This window comes from Canis aureus, chromosome 21 (assembly GCF_053574225.1).
Source record: "Canis aureus isolate CA01 chromosome 21, VMU_Caureus_v.1.0, whole genome shotgun sequence".
NCBI classification, from domain to species: Eukaryota; Metazoa; Chordata; class Mammalia; order Carnivora; family Canidae; genus Canis; species Canis aureus.
The window spans coordinates 41,426,757-41,446,652 of record NC_135631.1 but is presented as its reverse complement, the minus strand read 5'-3'; the positions used below and the strand labels follow the sequence as shown (position 1 = coordinate 41,446,652).

The 19,896-nt window shown below is 51.7% G+C and overlaps 1 protein-coding gene across 14 annotated transcripts in view; it reads left to right on the top strand.

Moving 5' to 3' along the window:
• The window catches only part of ATXN7L1 (ataxin 7 like 1), a 244,795-nt gene that overhangs the window by 192,285 nt on the left and 32,614 nt on the right, over window positions 1-19,896 (top strand). For all 14 annotated transcript variants that reach the window (XR_013360369.1, XM_077864000.1, XM_077864002.1 and 11 more), the window contains one exon: window positions 18,509-18,792. Coding sequence is in view for 13 of the 14 variants with exons in the window: in XM_077864000.1 (XP_077720126.1) it covers window positions 18,509-18,792 (284 nt within the window). In the remaining variant the exon portion in view is untranslated. The remainder of the gene's footprint in view (window positions 1-18,508; window positions 18,793-19,896) is intronic.

Sequence of the window (19,896 nt, the reverse complement as noted above, 5' to 3'; positions counted from 1 at the left end):
GTGAGATCGAGCCCCACGTCAAGCAGGCCCTGGGCCTGCTTAAGATTCTCCTTCCCCCTGCCCCTCCCACCCACCCACCCCTAAAAAAAAAAGGAGCAGCCTTGAGTGATGGTAGAGCACCGTGCCAGCAGTGTATAGGATGGCTTGAGATGCCACCTGGAAAGCAGCAAGAACAGTCAGCGTGTTTTTGCATAAGCCAGGTGAGGTGTGGCCACATCCTGTATGCAGGTAGCAGTCGTGGGCAGAAATATTAGCGGGGAGAAGGGGCCGGGTGGGAGAAATATTAGTAGGGGAAATGCCACAGGACTTCAGTGTTCATTGCACGCAGGGCTCGTGCTATGAGAGAAGACCCGGATCCTGCTGATGTTCCAGGCAACTGGACAACTGGATGACCGGTCCTGCCGCTTTCTCAGGAAGAGGATAGAAAAAGCCAGAATTTAGGATGGGAAGGAGAGGATGAATTCAGCTGAGAAGTCAGTGGAGAAGGAAGTGTAGATGCTTCCAGGGATATTGCAGACTGCAGTCCGGACCACCGCAATAAAGCCAGTATCACAATAAAGCAAGTCCCATGAATTTTTTGGTTTCCCAGTGCATATAAAAGTCATGTGTGCACTCTATAGTCTGTTAAGTCTGTATGTGCAACAGCATTACATCTTTTTTTTTTTTTTTTTTTTTTTACTATTTTATTCATTCATGAGAGACTCAGAGAGAGAGAGAGAGAGGCAGAGACAGAGGCAGAGGGAGAAGCAGGCCCCATGTAGGGAACCCGACATGGGACTCGATCCCGGGTCTCCAGGATCACGCCCTGGGCTGAAGGCGGCGCTAAACTGCTGAGCCACCTGGGCTGCCCAGCATTACATCTTTTAAAAAAACAGCGTATACACCTTAATTTAAAAATGCATTTTTTTAAGATTTTATTTATTTATTCATGAGACACAAAGAGAGAGGCAGAGACACAGGCAGAGGGAGAAGCAGGCTTCATGCAGGGAGCCCAATGTGGGACTCGATCCCGGGACCCCGGGGTCACAACCTGAGCCAAAGGCAGACACTCAACCACTGAGCCACCCAGGTGCCCCTAAAAATACCTTATTGCTATGAAAAGTGCTAACTATCATCTGAGCTTTCAGCAAGTCATAATGTTTTTGCTGGTGGAGGCTCTTGCCTTGATGTTGACAGCTGCTGACTGATCTGGGTGGCGGGTGCTGAAGGTCGGGGTGGCTGCGGCAATTCTTTAAAGTTAGACAACAATGAAGTTTGCCACATTGGTTGACTCTTCCCTTCAAGAAGGATTTCTCTGTAGCATGCGAGGCTGCTCGATAGCGTTTTGCCCACAGTAGCTACAACACTTTTCAAAACTGGAGTCCATCCTCTCAACCCCGGCCACTGCTTTGTCCACGAGGTTTCTGTCATGTTCTCGATCTTTTGCTGTCATTCCCACAGGCTTCACAGCATCTTCTCCAGAAGTAGGTTCCATTTCAGGAAACCACTTTGTTCATCCATCAGGAGCGCCTCCTCATCCATTTAAGTTCTATCATGAGATGCAACATTTGGCCACTTCTCACCCTAGTTCTCTGGCTGTTGCTACCTTTTCTGCAGTCATTTCCTCCACAGAAGTCTTGAACACCTGTTTGTTTGTTTTATAAAGGTTTTGTTTATTTATTTAACAGAGAGAGAGAGCACAAGCAGGGGGAGGAGCAGAGGGAGGAGGAAAGCAGAGAGCCCCATGTGGGGCTCGATCCCAGGACCCCGGGGTCACAACCCGAGCCAGAGGCAGACACTCAACCGACTGAGCCACCCAGGTGCCCCAAACCGCTCCTAATGGCATCTAGAAGGATGAATCCTTTCCAGAAGGTTTTCAGTTAACTTTGCCCAGACCCCTCAGGGGAGTCACAATCCGTGGCAGCTGTGGACTTGTGAAATGTATTTCTTCAACAGTAAGACTTGGAGATCAAAATGGCTCCTAGATCCATGGGCTGCAGAGCGGGACGCTGTGTTAGCAGGCATGAGAACAACAGGAGTCGCACCGTACATCTCCATCAGAGCTCCTGGGTGACCAGGTTCATTGTCAGTGAGCAGTCATAGTTTGAAAGGAATCTTGTTTTCTGAGCAGTAGGTCTCAACAACGGGCTAAAAATATTCAGCAAGCCATGCTGTAAACAGATGTGCTTTGTTGTTTCATTCAGGGAGCCCAGGCCCAGTAGATTTAGCGTAATTCTTAAGGGCCCTCAGACTTTTGGAATTAATAAGGGATTAGGTATAACCTAAAGTCACCGGCTGCCTATCAGGAGAGCTGGCCTGTCCTCCAAAGCTTTAAACCAGACATTCACTTCTTCTCTCTGGATCCAAGAGTCCCAGATGGCATCTTCTTCCAATAGAAGGCTGTTTCACCTACAATGAAAACCTGTTGTTTAGTGCAGCCACCTTCATTCATGATCTTAGCTAGATCTTCTGGAAAAACTTGCTGCAGCTTCTGTGTCAGCACCTTCTGCTTCTCCTTACACTCTGATGTTATGGAGACGGCTTCTGTCCTTAAGCCTCATGAACCAACCTCTGCTAGCTTCAAACTTTGCTTCTCTGGCTTCCTCTCATCTCTGAGCCTTCACAGAATTGAAGGGAGTTCAGTTGGGGCCTTGCTCTGGACTAGGCTTCGGCTTCAGGGAGTGTTGTGGCTGGTTTGATCTTCTGTCCAGACCGCTAAAATGTTCTCCATATCAGCAGTAGGGCTGTTTTGCTTTCTTATCACTCGTGTGTTCACTGGAGTCGCGCTTTTAATTTCCTCCAATAATTTTTCCTTTGTATTCACAATTTGGCCGACTGGTACAAGAGGCCTAGCTTTTGGCCTATCTCGGCTTTCAACATGCCTTCCTCGCCACGCTTAATCATTTCGACCTTTTGGTTTAAAGTGAGAGACGTGTGACCCTTTTTTCCCCTTGAACACTTACAGGCTGTTGTGGGGTTATTCACTGGGCCGATTTCAGTATTGTTGTGTCTCGGGGAATGGAAAGGCCCAAGGAGAGGGACAGAGACACAACCTCTGGCCGGTTTATCGGCTACGTTTGTGGTCTTCTGTGGCTGCGATGTGTGGTGCCCCCAAACAACTACTACAATGCTAACATCAAAGATCACTGGTAACAAATATAACAATAATAAAACATTTGACGTATTGCAAAAATTACCGAAAGATGACACAGAGACACAAAGTAAAAGTACTGTTGGAAAAATGGCACCAATGGACTTGTTCAATGCAGGGTTGCCACACACCTTCAATTTGTAAAAAAAAAAAAAAAAAAACCAGTGTGTACAAAATGCAAAGTGAAATGCAGTAAAAGTAGGTCTGTATCTGAGAAACACCCACATGGAGGTGGCACTGGTTGTTTTGGGCCAGAGGTCAGGACACAGGCATGGGTTGGGAATGGATCTTTGAGAGTCAGCAGTGTAGACACAGGTGTGGAGACTGTAGGTACAGATGGAGCCTCCAGGGAAGCTCCGTAGCTCAAGATGGGCAGGGGCCAAGGGCAGGGCCGAGGAGAGTCGGGGGCCAGGGGAAGAGGGGCCCGAGGCGGCAGGGACTGCTAAGCCAAGGTTCTTCCCACAGCATCCTGGCCTTTCTTTTCTGGTCCAAATCGTCACTGCCCTCCCTGCTTGCCCCACCGGCCACCTTCTTCTTGGACCCTGCCCCTCATCCCTCACCCACTTCCTCCCCGCAGGCCACTGAGATGCTGGCGTCTCCTTTTAATTCCCACAGCACTTCATTTTTACCTCTCCTGTGACTCTATTCATGGCCGGCCCCAGGTTAGACCTCCTGTCATTCCTTCTGCTCGGTAGTAATCACAGGGCCTCCTGCACGGGAGGGCCTCACACTCAGCAAACATGGTCCCCTTGTCAGTAAATATTTGTTGAATTGAATGAAATTGATCTGACCATTGAAAGGGTTTGTAAGATTTCTATTCTTGGAGACAGTTAACCTTTTATCTACAATTGTTTGGACTGTCACTCTCGGATGGAAATATAATGTGCGACACACGTGGAATTGTAAGTTTTCTAGTAGCCACGTTGGAAAAAGTGAAAAGACACCATTTTTAATAGGTTATTTTATTTAACCTAATGTATTGCAATCTTGTAATTTCAACATATCATCAGTGAAATCATTTATGTTCTTTTTTTTTTTCCTACCAAGCCTCTTTGAAAGCCTGTGTTTTATACTTGCAGCATGTGTCCATTTGGACACTAAATTTTCATCAGAAATACTTAATTCTGGTATGCCTGGGTGGCTCAGTGGTTAAGCACCTGCCTTTGGCTCAGGTCTTGATCCTGGGGTCCTGGGATCGAGTCCCACATTGGGCTTCCTGCATGGAGCCTGCTTCTCCCTCTGCCTGTGTCTCTGCCTCTCTCTGTGTGTCTCTTGTGAATAAATAATAAAATCTTAAAAAAAAAGAAATACTTAATCTGTATTTAGATTTATTAAAGAACTGGAGGTTATAAAATGAATTCGCATATCCAGGTTGTTCCAAACACACTTAAGCATTTTCAATAACTGAATCCAGTTCCTCAGCCACTTTTTTTTTTTTTAAGATTTTATTTATTTATTTGAGAGAGAGAGGGAAAAAAAACCACACATGGTGAGGAGGAGCAAAGGCAGAGGGGGAAGTAGACTCCCAGCTGAGCAGGGAGCCCCATTCGGGCTCAGTCCCAGGACCTGGAGATCATGACCCCAGCCAAAGCCACCCAGGCACCCCCCTCAACCACTTTTTAAAGCTGCTAGTGGCAGCTATATCACACAGCATAGATCTGGAGCCCTAGGCCGGGTGACCCTGGGCGGGGCCCTTTGGTTCGTTGATTCACAGGTGCCTGAATGTGGCTCCTGGCATCTCTGTGATGTTATGTTCCCCCCATGAGCTGACAAATTCCAGGGTAGAAGGAACGTTTGCTCTGCTCCCAGGCTACCTGGCTGCTGCTGGGTAGGAGGTGGGAACAGGCCTGCAGGACCCTGGCCGACAGAGCAGAGACTCCCCTGCCCCAAAGGAGCTCTGTAGCAGCCCCTAAAAGTCAGGGAAGCATAAGGCTTGCGTGCAGGTGGTGGACCGTGGCCTTTACCTCAGACTTGACAGCAGGTTAGGGGCACCCTTTACCAGGTAGCTCAAATTCCCGTGTAGGGCAATAAAAATCACCACTCCTAAGTTCAAGCTGACCTTCTGGCATCTCACACAAGGTTAAATTGCCTGCGGGTTTGTTGTCTTCTCCCTTGTGTGGCTGGGGAGGTTAAAAAAGAACTCTGCATTAGAAGAAAGGGAGAAACAGAGAGGGGGTGCTCCTGGGGATCTGCCCGGCAGCACTCCCAGCTCCCCGCACCCCCCGCGAGTTCCCAGGGCCCCGCTCCCTGGCCTGCAGGGGGTCAGAGGCCAGAGAATCCCCTGCTGTCACCTTGGTCATCTTGCCGTAGAGGTGTCCACGGGGCCCCTAAGGGCCCAGGGAGGGCGGCAAGGTGATTCCGTCCCCAGGTGGAAGTTGACAGGGAGCTATGGCTGTTTGGCTCTTTTGAGCTAAAAGGAACATTCCAGCCTTTACTCTTGAGCCCCTGCTCAGCCAGGGGACTAGCCCCGCACAGGGACGGAGTCAGCCAGCCTGACTTTCCCATCTGCTGTCACTTCAGCTACCCTGTCCAGGAAGGGAGCCATCGGGGAACGCAGACCTGCAAACCCGTCGATGTGGGCGGGAGCGGGGAGGAGGCTTTCCTCCCTGCATGGCTTGTTGCCTTCTCTTTGGGCCTTATCAACCCACACGTGTGTGCTGAATGCTAAATATGCTGAGCTATTAAAAATGCAGGAGATGAGCCAGAGCAAAAGAAAAACTCAGCAGGCTCCCTGGCCTCCTGTGTGTGCCCGACAGCGAGGTGGGGGACAGCGTCGCTCCCCTCCCGGAGCGCTGGGGGCCGGGCTGGCGCGGGGAGGGACAGCGGAGAGGCCCTGGCCCGGCGCCTTGGGAGAAACGAGGCCGGCTTATCGGGTCTCGCCTGGCGTTGGCGTGACGTGGGGGCAAGGCCACGGTGGTTAGCAGTGGCTCCCGGGGCTCGGGCCGTCTCTCCCGCCCAGGCTGCGAAATAGCAGAGATCGGCGGGGCTGCAGACCCTCCGCGTGGCCGCAGCCCTCTGACCGGATTCTTGCAGTGGCCTCTGCCTCCCGCCTTGCCCACACCGCGGTCCACACCGCCGTCCACAGCGCTGTCCACACCGCCTGGCAGCTGTGCGCCCCTCCCTGCTCAGCGCTCTTCAAGGGCTCCCGGGTGTTGGCCCAACAGAGTAGAGGTCTAACCCCTTCGGAGGAGGATATGTGACCTGGCATTTCCCCCTTGTGCCGCCGGTATTTTAACTCCTTTATTTCCTATTTCGGGGGCCCCGGTCTTGCCTGTAGCTCCTCAGACAGGCCTCCCTGTGCTGGCTCGCGCTGTTTCTCTTATGAGGAGCAGCCTCCTCGCCCCACACACGCCCCAAGGCTCTGCAGGAGTGCCACTCCCTCCACGAAGCCTTCCCGGACTTTTTATACAGACTGAGATGATTCTTCCTCTAAGCTCCCGCTACCACTCAACATGTTCCTGTGAGAGCTACCGTCATATATTGTATTTAGTTACACCTTTAGCCTCTCCTGCCACCAGCTGGACCTTCAGCTCCTTGGCATCCTTGGTGCCCCATGACATCCGGCACTTGATGAATGAAGGAATGAATGATGGGTGAATGAATGAAGTAGCCTGTGAAATAGAACTGCTCCTTCCCCCTCCTCATAGAGATTTTTCTGATGCTGAAGGAAACGGCAGGTATAAATAGCTTATCTTTTGAGTTCTTGATGAGAAACCAGAGTGCCAATTCCCATCATGGAATTCTTGTTCCTGTCCCAATTATAAGAGCTAGGGAGGGAGAACTGTGGTTCCTCGATGATAAAAAGGAAAAACCCTTTGTGCTCTGGCAAGGAGGGGAAGGATCGGCGCACCCTGTGCCACAGCCCCCGTCTGCGGTTGTGCCCATGTCCCAGTACGCCCTTGACCGAGGCAGAGTTGTCGGTATGGCATTCGACAGCAGCCCCTCCCTGGAGCCCATGTACACACCCCGCCCCTCCCGCAGGAGAAGAGGGGGGACATTCTGAGGCCAGTTTTACCCCTAGTGGTGCAGGTTTGGGTAACAAGAGAGGAGGGGGTAGGGTGGAGGGTTGGGAGAGGAAACGCAGGTGGAGAGAAGTAAGTAGGTGGAGGAGTGGAAGGGGCAGCTGGTGAGAGCAGGAGGGACAGGCCGAGGATGCAAGCATGGGGGGGTGCAGTGTCCCTTCCAGGACAGGGAGGCAGAGGAGCGGAAACCTCTCAAGTGCTGCGAGCTCGCTGGGTTTCCAGGTGATGGAGATAAGCACAATGGACAGCTCCACGGTGTAGACTCAGCTGACCCTGTCCGGTGACAGAAGTGCTCAGAAGCAGGGACCAGCATCTAGGGAAGGAGACCAGAGGCTCAGACAGCTGGGGAGGGAAAATGGCACGACAGAGAAAGGGAGTAGGAGCCACAGAGATTAGTATCCCCGATGCCCTCCACGTTCACACTGCAACGTTGCACCTTTTGGAGGCGTCCCTAGCGCCAGCCCCCCTTGAGGCTCCCGTCTGCTGGGGGACGAGGAGGCAGCAGGCCCACGGATGGAGGCGGATGGCCTGAGATTACAGCTGTGCCACGGCGGAGCCGGAACCCACCCCGGACTTCTCACGGCCGGTGCCGAGATCAAGTGCGCCGTCCTTAGAGCCGCCTGAGGTCAGGCCCCATTGCTGTCCTCTCTTTGCTGGATGAACACCCTGGGGCAACCTTCCCAAGCCCCCGGTTCCTTACCTATAAACTGGGGGTGAGAGTCCAGCACAACCTTCGATCTTCGATATAAGCACATAGCTTACTGGCCAGCGTGTGGCAGATGCTCAGTGTGTGAGTGTCAAGGGACAATGAGAGGAGGAGGGGGCCAGGTGGAGGTTTGACAAGCCCCCCCACCCTCACCTTTGTCATTGCCCTGGCACCGGGGAGAGAGAGCTGCAGGCCGGTCCTTACCCAAAGCATTCGTTCTGGCGGAGCACTGGTTTGTTTTTTTATTATGATATGGGACTTAACCTTTCCTGGGAACATTCATTCATTCATCGAGCATTTATTCAGCCCTTCCTAAGTGCCAAATAATGCATATGTCACTGGGATCCCTCCAGAGCGACTTGTGCACGTGGTCATCCTTGTCCCCAGGTAGCTCGTTTTCTGGTCAGGCCACATACACATATAACTGAGGCCTGGCCATCTGACACGGTAAATGTGGCACAGACACCCAGGAAGGAACAGCAAGCAGTGTGAGAGTAGGACGTTTCCTCCGGACCTGGGCAGACGGGAGAGTGTTCACCCGGGCAAGGGAGGAGGGCACACCTGCAGAAGGAACTGCCCAGCCCACGGAAAAGCCTGGAGCCAGGCTGAGCGCTGAGTGTGCAAGGAGCAGTGAGAGCACCATGAGGCTGTGGGGAAGGTTCCCCCCACCCCTAGGTGGGGGAGCCGTGGAGGCCAGGCCATGAGGCTGGACCCTGGGCAGCAGGGAGCCTGCCAAGCCTTTCGAACAGCAGGCTGGCAGGGTCAGATTTGCCTGGTGTCCAAGTGGAGGCAGAGTAGAGCCAGGAGGCTGGGACAGAAAGACGGGTGGTGGGGATTTTCATCAAGGCTCCGAGAGCCTAGAGGACGAGGCAGGGAGACTCGAGAGTGGCCGAATGTCAAGGAAGAGCCCAGGTCTCTAAATGGATGGTGATGTTGTTAATGCAGTTTTTTAAAAAAAAAAAAAAAAAAAAAAGACAAAAGACAAAGCATATTTAATTTGGGACAAAGAATTTCCTGAGTCTGGCTGTAGGTCCAAGTGAAGACTCTAAGTCTCGATGGTTTAAACAAAGTGTGTTCTGGATATAGAGGCCGTGGGGGCTGCGGGGTGCCAGCCCGGGAGGGAAGGGACCAGCAGAGTGAGTGACACCCTGGCTGCCCGGCCTCTTGCGAGGGAAGACATCCCGGGGCTCTCTGTCCCTGGAGGAAGGCAGGGAGCAGAGGGGAGCGGAGGGGAGCAGAGGCCGCCCACCGCGCCACACCAACGGGTAACCTGGGGTGCTGCGCCATCCCTGGTCCCCAGGCTGCTCAGAACAAGCTTCCTGAAAGCGAAAGCTGAGGACCTGAGCTCGGGGCTCGGCTGCGGCCTCCCCTGGCAGGGGGACGGAGGATGCTCTGGGAGGAGGCCTCTTCTCTCCCCCTGGGCGGTGTTGGCTCCTGGGCTTGAGAGGCACAGTGAAAGGTCTTGGCGGCGCTGGTTCTGGAAGGCGAGGAGCAGGCCGGGCAGCCTGCAGCTCCAGCAGCGGGAGCCTGTGACCTCTGGCGGCCACCGAGGGGAGTGCTGCTTCTTGCTGCTCCCGAGCAGAGCCGGTGCTGGGCCCGGCGGGCGTTTGGGGCTCCGTTCTGCTCTGCACCGGCACTCCTTCCAGAAGCCACTTGCTTCCTGGTTTCTGACGTCTTACATCCTACCCTCAAAGGCTCTGATGCCATTTATGCATTGATGTGCGTTTCGCCGAGTATTTATTTTAGGTGCCACCGGTTTGGCCTAGGGTTTGTGTCAGACCTCTCCTGGACGCACCGCCCACGGCCACACCGCTGCAGGCAAGCTGGTCCCACGTGCACTCCAGAGACAGCCTGTCCAGCGTGACTTGCCCTACTGTGCCAGGACTCTGTTTTTCCTTCTTTAGCTTCCTCTCATCTAGCTTATTGATTTTTCCCACAGTCTTAGGGCATTATGACCACCACCACACACCCCCAGGAATGTCATTTAGTGCCTGTTGGTCTCCCAGGGGGTTTGGAGACCACGTTCTGCACTCCCTTCTTCAGGAAGCCCTGAGTAACGAAAGTGCCAGAGAGAATAGCAGAGGCTGGTGCTGGGGCTTCCTGCTTCCAGGCAGCCTGGAGCAGTTATTCTTCCAGAAGACATCGTAGAGCCAGAAGGACCCCCATTGCCTAACGTACTTTGGGGTTGCAGGACAACATGTTTGCATAGGGGAGGCTGGAGTTCCTGCTCACGCTTCCTCCAGAATGTGTTCTCCAGGGGGGCGCTCTAGCCACTGGTCCAGGCTCGGCCAGTGCATAGAAACCAGGGATTGAGAATCAGGCAGGGAGACTTCCTACCTAGCTCAGCTTTTCCTCTCCACTGAGCTCCCCAGAAGTGGTCCTCCATTCTGTGTGAGTCTGGAAGGCCACTAGCTCTCACCCTCTGCTGCCCCTGTCTCAACCCACCTCATGTACCCCTCCCTCCATTGCGGGACCAGAAGGGCAAAGGGGACATAAATTTCTGATGAGTTGCACCCCAGATGTCTACCCCAGAAGAAGCAGGATTGGTAGGGAAAGGGGAACAGCATGATCCTCTCTCCCCTTTGTTGTTTTAGCTCCCATTTATTAAAAGCCAACCGTGTGCCGAGCATTATGCTAAGCATTTCATACGTATTATCTCGTAATCACTTCAAATCTCCATCATGATCTTCATTTTACTGATAAGAAAACTGAGGCCCAGAGTGGCAAAGTGCTGAGATAAGGTAGGCAGGGCCAGCGCCCGTGCCTGAGTGGGTTTTGCACTGCACGAGGCCGTCCCTCGGAGGAGGCGAGAAGAAACGGAAAACAGCACTCGTCCACCTGCCAGGTCAGCCTCCGTTCTTCGAAGCCTCACAAAAGTCCTTACGGACTCATGCACACCCCGCAATCGGGAAGTCACGTGGCTTTCCCGCCATCATGCAACCAGCAGTAGAAAAAGTGGGATTCAAATCCAGATTTGTCTAGATTTCTTTTTTAAGACTTTTTTTTATTTATTCATTTGGGAGAGACAGACAGAGAGCACAAGCAGGGGGAGAGGCAGAGGGAGAAGCAGACTCCCCGCTGAGCAGACACCCAACACGGGGCTCAATCCCAGGACCCTGAGATCATGACCTGAGCCGAAGGCAGGTGCTTAACCAGGAGCCACCCAGGCGCCCCTGAAGCCTGTTTTCCTAACCATTATCCTCAACTATCTTGCAACACCCTGTAGAATAGTGACAAGGCACAGACCTTAGATTCAGTTCTACTTGTCCTCCCTGATTTTATTTGACTGGCCTCTGGCCACTTTTACAATTCATCAAAGTCAGCTTGTTCATCTCTCCCTCACTCCTAACTGGCTTCAGGGAAAGTCCCACATCATTCTTCTCAGTGGCTAATCGCCTCTTCCCCCAGTTGATGGACAGGGTGCTGGCCCATCATCCAAGTCACTGATGAAGATGCTTTAGCCTTCCCGGCCAGCAATGGGCCCCCGTGAGCTCTGCTGGGGGCTGCTGGGGGCTGGCACAAAACGCTGCTAACCAGTCTTTTCTGCCTCTGCTGCCAGGGCCACTCACGCCCAGTAGTTGTGTGGTCTGACCACACTTTCCCAGTTTCCTGAGGGTGGGTTATATGGGAATGAATCCAAATCCGTGCAAAGGCCAGGAGAGATCGTACACAGTGCTTTCCCTCTGACCACCAGCCCTGATGCTCAGCCACAAAATATTAATCTGGCCGGTTCTTTATTTACTGTGCTCTGTGGCTGGTTACCCTGTGTTCTGTTTGCTTAAGGTGTTTACAAATTGGCTTTCTGAAAGTTTCCCCAATCTTTTCCCAGATTAAAAAACAAAACAAAACAAAAAAACAACCATTTATTCATTCATGGGGATTTATGTCGTACCTCCTCTCTCTGTGGTACCTTGGTAGGATGTTGTAGCTCTGTTATTCAGGCTGATTCTTAGCGATTGCCTGACTCTCAGCCTTCAAGAACATCTCAAGTCTTTCTCGACTTAAATTATTTATTTATTTATTTAGATTTTATTTATTCATGAGAGACACAGACAGAGAGAGCAAGAGAGGGAGAGACACAGGCAGAGGGAGAAGCAGGCTCCATGCAGGGAGCCTGACGCGGGACTCGATCCCAGGACTCCAGGATCACACCCTGGGCCAAAGGCAGGCACTAAACCGCTGAGCCACCAAGAGATCCTCTGGACTTAAAGAATTTAAATGTGATGTAAATAATGTCCTGAGAGCACCACCCACCCCCGCCCTCTCCCTCCATCCGCCAAAATGCATCCTTTATTATTATTATTTTTTAAATGCAGCCTTTAAAATAGAGTGCATCCCCTTTTATTTGGGATGACTTCAATGCTGTCACTGCTTAGAAGGCAGGAGGCTGGGTGAGGTGGCCCTTTCAAGGATCTGCCAGGAAGCCGGAGATCCTCAAAATTCTGTGAGGCCAGCAGCACAGGCACAGGAGCCTTTGTCGAAAGAATCGGTGGGGAGAAATCAGACAGCTGAGAACTCTCATCAGACACATAACCCACAGCACAGCTACCATATGTCTTCAGGCTCTTGCCTGTCAAATCCATCTTTACCCTGCGCTGGTAAGTGGAGCAGGGCTGGCAACGATTTCTGCAGGCCTAAAGATTTTCTGAACCATTCTTTTAAGGCTTATCTGTTGATGAAAGAATAAATCATGATCCCCAGGAAAGTGGAGACGGCAGGAGAGCAGCTGGTCCTGGGAGACATGGGTGGCCCTCGAAACGGCGCCGGGGAGATGCTCGACCTCTGCTCTTTTGCAGACATCACTGGGCAGGGAGGGGGATCCACCTGGTGCCAGGAGAGCCATTGTTCTCAAAGCCAGAGCACCCTCCTTGGCCCAAAATGATAAGTTCGGACAGGCCCCCAGGAAGAAGCCGTGGCAGCCAAAGCAGCACGAAAGAAGCCAGGTAGGCCTCTGCCGCACCGAGCTAGGAGGACGAGGGAGGACTGTCCTCGGCCGTGGGATCCCCTGCCCGGGACCAGACACAGAGGAATGGAGATAACAAGGAGCTAACTACTCCCAGGATGTTAGACCCAGCGGGGGAACGAGCTGCAGCCCTGGGCTCCCTGAGAGAGTTCATCCCCATGAACAGAACAGGCATGATGAAAGCAACAGGGCCAGAGTGAGCACTCATCCTTCCCTTTCAAACACTGCTCCGCAAAGAAGGGCCGCTGGTGAGGTGACACATGCGACTAATTGGGAGAGTCCGGGAGGCACGGGCGTGCGGCCCCGCAGACGGGAGGGCCAGACCGAGAGGCTCCGGCCGACCTCAGGGGTAGCTGCCAGGCTTGCTTGTCACCAGAGCACACGGAGTAATAAATTCGCTCCAGCGCCCACCAGCACGTGGAGGAGGTGGGGTGGCTGTGATCCCACGCCGGGGAGAGGCCCACACCGCGGAGGCAGGGGGTCAGAATCCTTGGGCTTCTTTCCAGTGGAAAAAATTCAACCTGTTGTTCAGGGTCCACCGCCCAAGGTTGGGATGCCGGACAGGCCAGGGGTGATGGTAGGGGAAGTGGGGACAGTGAGAAAGGGGACGATGGGAGAACGTGGGAGGCAGTTGTGACACGATGGCTTCCAGATGCCCCCGAGTGTAGACGCAGCCAGGGATCTGTATGCAGGTGAAGCAGCGGCCGGGCCTCTCAGCACCTTCCTTTCTGCTGAGAAAAGGTGGAGTCTCTGGGATTGGTTTTCCAAATCGTGTGGCACCATCTTGCCATCATTTCCTCCTCTTTGTTCATCAATTTAGGATCTGAGGGCTCTTGCCAACAGTGGCGAAGAAAGGAGACTAAATATTCCAGTGGATGGATGGCTGACATTTATCCTGGGGAATGAGGTTGGCAAGGGCACACAGGAAGGCTTTTTGCTTTTCTCTCTCTCTCTCTCTGTCTCTATCTCTGATTCTTGTTTCTTCTGGGGATGGCTTTGACCCATCCCACCATCTCTGAGCTGCTTGCTTCCCTGTCTCCTTTAAACTCCCAACCGAAGTACCTTCTCAGCTCAGACCAGAGGCAAGTTACCTTGGAGAGGAAGCCCAAAACCTTCGGGGGGCAGAAGGGACACCAAAGATAAAAGTATCTGGGTCAAGGGGGCCTGGCTGGCCAGAGGACATGTGACTCTTGATCTCAGGGTTGTGAGTTCAAGCCCTACACAGGTGTAGAGATTACTTAAAATTAAATCTTAAAAAAAAGTGGGGCATCTGGGTGGCCCAGTCGGGTAAGCGTCTGCCTTCAGCTCAGGTCATGATCCCGGGGTCCTGTGATTGAGCCCCATGTTGGGCTCCCTGCTCAGCAGGGAGTCTGCTTCTCCTACTCCCCCTGCTTGGGTGTGCACACTCTCAATCTGTCAAATAAATAAATAATTTTTTTTTTTTTTTTTTTAAGAAAGGCATCCAGGGCAGCCTGGGTGGCTCAGCGGTTTAAGCGCCTGTCTTCGGCCTAGGGCGTGATCCTGGAGACCCGGGATCGAATCCCAGATCAGGCTCCCTGCATGGAGCCTGCTTCTCCCTCTGCCTGTGTCTCTGTCTCTCTCTCTGTGTCTATCATGAATAAATAAATAAAATCTTAAAAAAAAAAAAAAGAGGCATCCAGGTCAGTTCCCAGGTTCTCCTTCTTCATTCTCCTTTAGTTGCTGGACATCCTTAGAATTCTCACCCAAAACAACAGAGTCTCCTATCACCTTCCTACCGCCAAGACGAAGCCCACCCACTGGGCATCAGAGACGTTTACTCAGCCCCTTACTACTCATCTGGACTTTGGAACCATTTGAAATACTATTGCTCAGACTTTTCCCCCCTAATACCTTCCATTCCAATGAAAGAAAACTCAATCCCAGAGAGCTTCACATTAGCCTTCTCTTCTAGTTTCTGATGGGCTCCGATTCCACATCCCGCCTATGGACGTTGGGATTCAAGTGGAGTTCTGGAAGCATTGGCAGTAGAGGGTATGAATGAACCATGCTTGTTATAAAGTAGAGAGAATTCCAAATTAGGAGATCAGTCACAGATATTAGCTGGCCTGGCTCAAGCTCAGTTACTAACACACAGTTGGGAAGAAGCATCACCAAAGAGATGAGTCAGCTGGCACTGTTCCAAATGGCTGGACCTCGTGTACCTGTGCTCTCATGGCTGAATTAAGAGGCACATTGGAGCTGGACATTGACTTTAGGAGAGAAACGCAGGCTGTACTGTGAGCATTTGAGGACCATTTGGCTTGGTTTTTAAATTTAGTTCATTTCATACCATTGCTCTGAATTATTCTATCCCCACATCATGTCTTTGTCTGCTGAACTCACGGTACTCAACATGTGCCCTGGCCATTTCTCACAGGAACTGGAGGCCTGCCCTTTACTCATACCAGCTCCCGCGACAAGAGCTAGACTTGAAACCCAAGGGTCTAATTTCCTTTCCAGGATTTACTGGGCTTCACAAAGAAGTATATCAGAGGAAGGCCACTCGGGCGCTAGAGAATCTTCCCACCTGGTATTCCATCAACACCTGAAGTTTAACTTCTTCCTCTAGAAAAATAAAATCAACAGATCAGAACAAAGGTGACTAAATCAACCAGGCTTTTTAAGCAGGCTCTTATAATGTTTTTTTTTTTTTAAGTCAGGATATTGATGTATAATTTTGCATGAATTTTGTGATTTTGAGGTGGGAGAAGTAGATTGTATTTTTAATTATGGCGAAGTACACAAAAGAAAATTTACCATCCTGGGCACCCGGGTGACTCAGTCAGTTAAGCAGTTGACTCTTCATTTCAGCTCGGGTCAGGATCTCAGGGTCGTGGGACTGAGGCCCGGGTTGGGCTCTGTGCTCAGCGGGAAGGCTGCTTGAGATTCTCTCTCTGCCCCTCTGCCACTCCCACTCCACGGTGCACACACGTGTGTGTGCAAGCATACCACACATGCACTCTCTCTTTCTCTAAGAAAAGGTGGGGGGGGGGGGCATGCCTGGATGGCTCAGTGGATTTGAACATCCAACTCTTGGTTTTTGGCTCCAGTCATGACCTCATGGGTTGTGGGATAAGCCCTGTGTCAGGCTCCGTGCTCAGCGGGGAGACTGCTTGAGATTCTCTCTCTGCCCCTCCCTCTCACTCTTGCACTCTGTCTCTAAAATGAATAGATCTGGGATGCCTGGGTGGCTCAGTGGTTAAGCATCTGCCTTCGGTTCAGGGAGTGATCCCAGGGTCCTGGGATCGAGTCCCACATCGGGCTCCCTGCATGGAGCCTGCTTCTCCCTCTGCCTGTGTCTCTGCCTCTCTCTGTGTGTCTCTCATGAATAAATAAATAAAATCTTTTAAAAAAATAAAATAAGTAGATCCTTTAAAAAATAATTTAACTTAATTTAGTTTTTAAAGAAAAAAGAAAATTTACCATCCTAATCATTTTTAATATACAGAGCAGCAGTGTTAAGTACATTCACGCTGTTGTGCAACCCATCTCCCAAACTCTTTTCATCTTACAAAACTGCAACTTTGCACCATCCTTCTCTCCCCAGCCTTTGCAACCACCTTTCTGCTTCCTGCCTCTGAATTTGGCCACTCTAGGCACCTCATATAAGTGGAATCTTATAGTATTCATCTTTTTCTGATTGGCTTATTTCACTTAGCATAACGTTCATCCATGTGTAAGAGTCTTCTTCCTTTTTTTTCTAGATTTTATTTATTCATGAGCGACACAGAGAGAGGCAGAGACATAGGCCAAAGGAGAAGCAGGCTCCCTGCGGGGACCCCGATGTGGGACTCGATCCTGGGACTCCAGGTTCACGCCCTGGGCTGAAGGCTGATGCTCAACCACTGAGCCACCCAGGCATTTCGAATCTCCTTCTTTTTTAAGGCTGAATAATATTCCATTGTATGGCTATACCGCTTTTTGTTTATCCAGTCATCCACTCCTGGACACTTGGGTTGCTTTCACCTTTTGGTTATTTGAATCATGCCACTATGAACACGGGTATGCAAATCGCTCTTCAAAATCCCGATTTGTACAGTTTGTGTCTCTTAACATTGAGTGAAGGAAGCCTCAAAGAATTCTATATCTCGTGGTTTTACATTTTTTTACCATCAGGAAAAAATCAGGAACGCAGCACTAATTTTACCAGGTGATACCTTTACAGCCTCTCAGTGTGCTGACTCTTCAGGGGCTTCTTGGGCCTTCTTCAGCCATGTGTGAGTGCTTTGAGAATTGCCATTAAGTAGAAAGTAGCAGGTTAGCTGTATCTCGGTGACAGACCTGATCAAAGGCAGAGTTATCAGGGACTTGGTGTATTACTGAAACCCACCCGTTCCCGTTTCCCCTCACATGCAACTCGAGTCCCACACCGTCCCTCCCCAGGCCAAGAAAGCACGTGGTCGTAAGATAAAAGCGGTGAAGTCCAGCTACAATCTGCTTCACCGCTGAGTGCCCTTCTCACTGGCGAACACCTATAAATAACATCTGTGATCCTGCTTCAAAGGCAGCAAAGGGGCAAGGGCTGAGGGGTTGCCGAAATCATTTCATGAACAAGTTGACCAAAAAAACGATCTGTGACTAAATCTTAGAGAAGGAAGAGCTGGCCAGCCATGTGGACAGACCAGACTCCTCCCCTGCAAAACCAGCCTCTCTCTCGTGCCCTACATTGTCTGCAGGCATGTATAAGCTATATTCTAGATCATTTGGCATTCAACTAGCTAAGTCGGCGCCACTCAGCTCAGAGATGATTGGGGGGCTGCGGTGTTAGCGTTGTGCCCTCCTGCAAGGAGGAAAAGGGAATCTAGTTCAGGAACCAAAGAAAAGCTTATTCCTCTCATCTTTGAAGACCCTGAGACAGAGTCCTCCACAGCCCCCCAGATGCAGGGTCCTGCAGCCTGGAACACACAGAAATCAAATGCGTATCCATTACAGGAGAAATCGTAGGCAAGTGGAGCTGAGGTGACAGATTTTGAAGAGCAAACATGCACCTTTGTGCTCTGTCTTCTCAAAATTCATCCTCTCACCTGCCAGCCTTGAGAATTGCCTATTTACATAACTAGCTGCCTAAAATGGAATATTAGATAATGTTACATGGTGCCTCCCTCGGCTGGAGCCCAGCCCCGGGATGTGAGAGATCCAGAAGTCCTCCAACAGCATGTAGCATGGCACGCTGGCCTGCAGCCATGCCTCCGCGTGGCGTGAGCCTGTCAGCACTCCCGGGCTAAGCAGATGTCAGGCCCCATCGCCGAGGTGGGAGACCAGCGAGCAGCAGGGGGAGGGGACGTGATTCAGCAAGTGGCACAGTGGCACGCCGTCTTCAGGGGACAAGCAGCACCTCCTCCCGAGCTTCACGGCGGGTGCCTTGTTCTGCCCAAGGTGCTGTCTCAGGGCCCGCCGACACGGAGGGAGCGGGGAGGGGGCCGCAGGCGGCTGCGATGCCAACCCTGGCGCCGCGCCAGCCTCGAGCCCCCCCTCCCCGCGCCCCGTTGGTCCTTTCCGAGGCACACGTCTCCCTCCCATCAAAACGGGAATCCTGCTGCTCCCGTATAAGAGGCGTATCAATAAGTCACAAGGAATGTTCTGATGATGATAAGCGCGTCTAGCTTCTCGGCGGACCACACGTATCAAAGAAGGCAATTGTGTGTATTTGTTCGTTTATTTTTCAGCGTTCCGGTTCCTGTAGTCAGTTTAGAGAAAATTCCTAACCTAGTGAAGGCAGATGGTGCCAATGTCAAAATGAACTCTGCAACCACTACCGCGGTCACCTCCTGCTCCTCCTCATCCTCTGCCGTCTCCACCCCACCTTTAATTAAGCCAGTCTTGATGTCCAAGCCAGTGCCACCTTCCCCAGAGAAGATCTTAAATGGCAAAGGAATTTTGTCCGCCACAATAGACAAGAAACACCAAAATGGCACCAAAAACAACAACAAGCCTTACAGGAGACTTTCAGGTACGTGTCTGTGTCCTTCGAGTCTGGCTCACGATCTCGCTGCCTCTGAGCCACGTCCGTGACCGAGGAGTGCTGCGTTCTTGTAACCAGGCAGGCCCGTTTCGTGGTAAGGGGAGCCTGGGGTTGACCTGCAACCAGGAGCCCCACCTAAAACTGCGAGGGAGAAGGGGTTCTCTTTTTTGCGGGCTGGATGAGGTTCTCCTCGCTCGACTTGGGGCTCAGCAGGAGGGAGCCTCTCGGCCCGGAATGCAGGGGGCTTTACGGCCACCGCCACAGCCTGCACGTGCTGAGGCCTTCCCATGCTGCCTGGCCAGACGGGCCCCAGGCTCCGTAGACGCCTCGCCACAGCCGGGAGGTTGGACAGCCACAGGGAGCCTCACTGCCCCGCAGGGCAGACTGGGGACAGTACCGGCAGGTGGTCTGCCCCCCTCTGACCTTGGGTTTTGGTTGGTTGCCAGGTTGATTATGTGCTCTGGGGCTGCGACCACCCTTCCCGCATAATCGGGAACACTTGGACTGGCACAGCAGGTGAGGCGTTGAGGGGTTTCTCTTGCATCTCCTTCTTGGGTGTCTGCGTAGACACTCAGGATGCCTGGAACAGGACACGTGGCCAGTATTTGAGACAGTGGTTGCCCTCAGGGGGGCCCCCAGGCAGACGATGTTTGCTTTGGATTTGTCATAGAACTCAATCTGGCAGTTCTACTTTCTCCCAAAGACCAAGAAAAGCTATAAACTTTATAACTTTTTCACACACTGTGGGCATTTATCAAATGTTGACTGGAAAAAAAAGAAAGAAGGAAAATATGGTGAAAGCCACCCAGTGAGAGAGAAACCGTGCCTTCCAGTAGGAGGCGTAGCTCTTAATCAGCCTAAGAATCGTGGGTCAATTTTATTTTTGACTTTATATTTGACTAATCTATATTTCAGTGTTTCTATCTTGCTTCTGTAACTGTTTAAAAAAATTATTTCTTAAAAGTACTTTGGACCCAAAGCATTCAAAGGGTTTTTACCCTAAAAAATCTCTCTATGTGCTACTCACCCACTATGAAGAAAGAAAGGTAGAGCCCGGCGCTCTCTTTGAGCGCTGCAGGGCCCTCCCAGAGT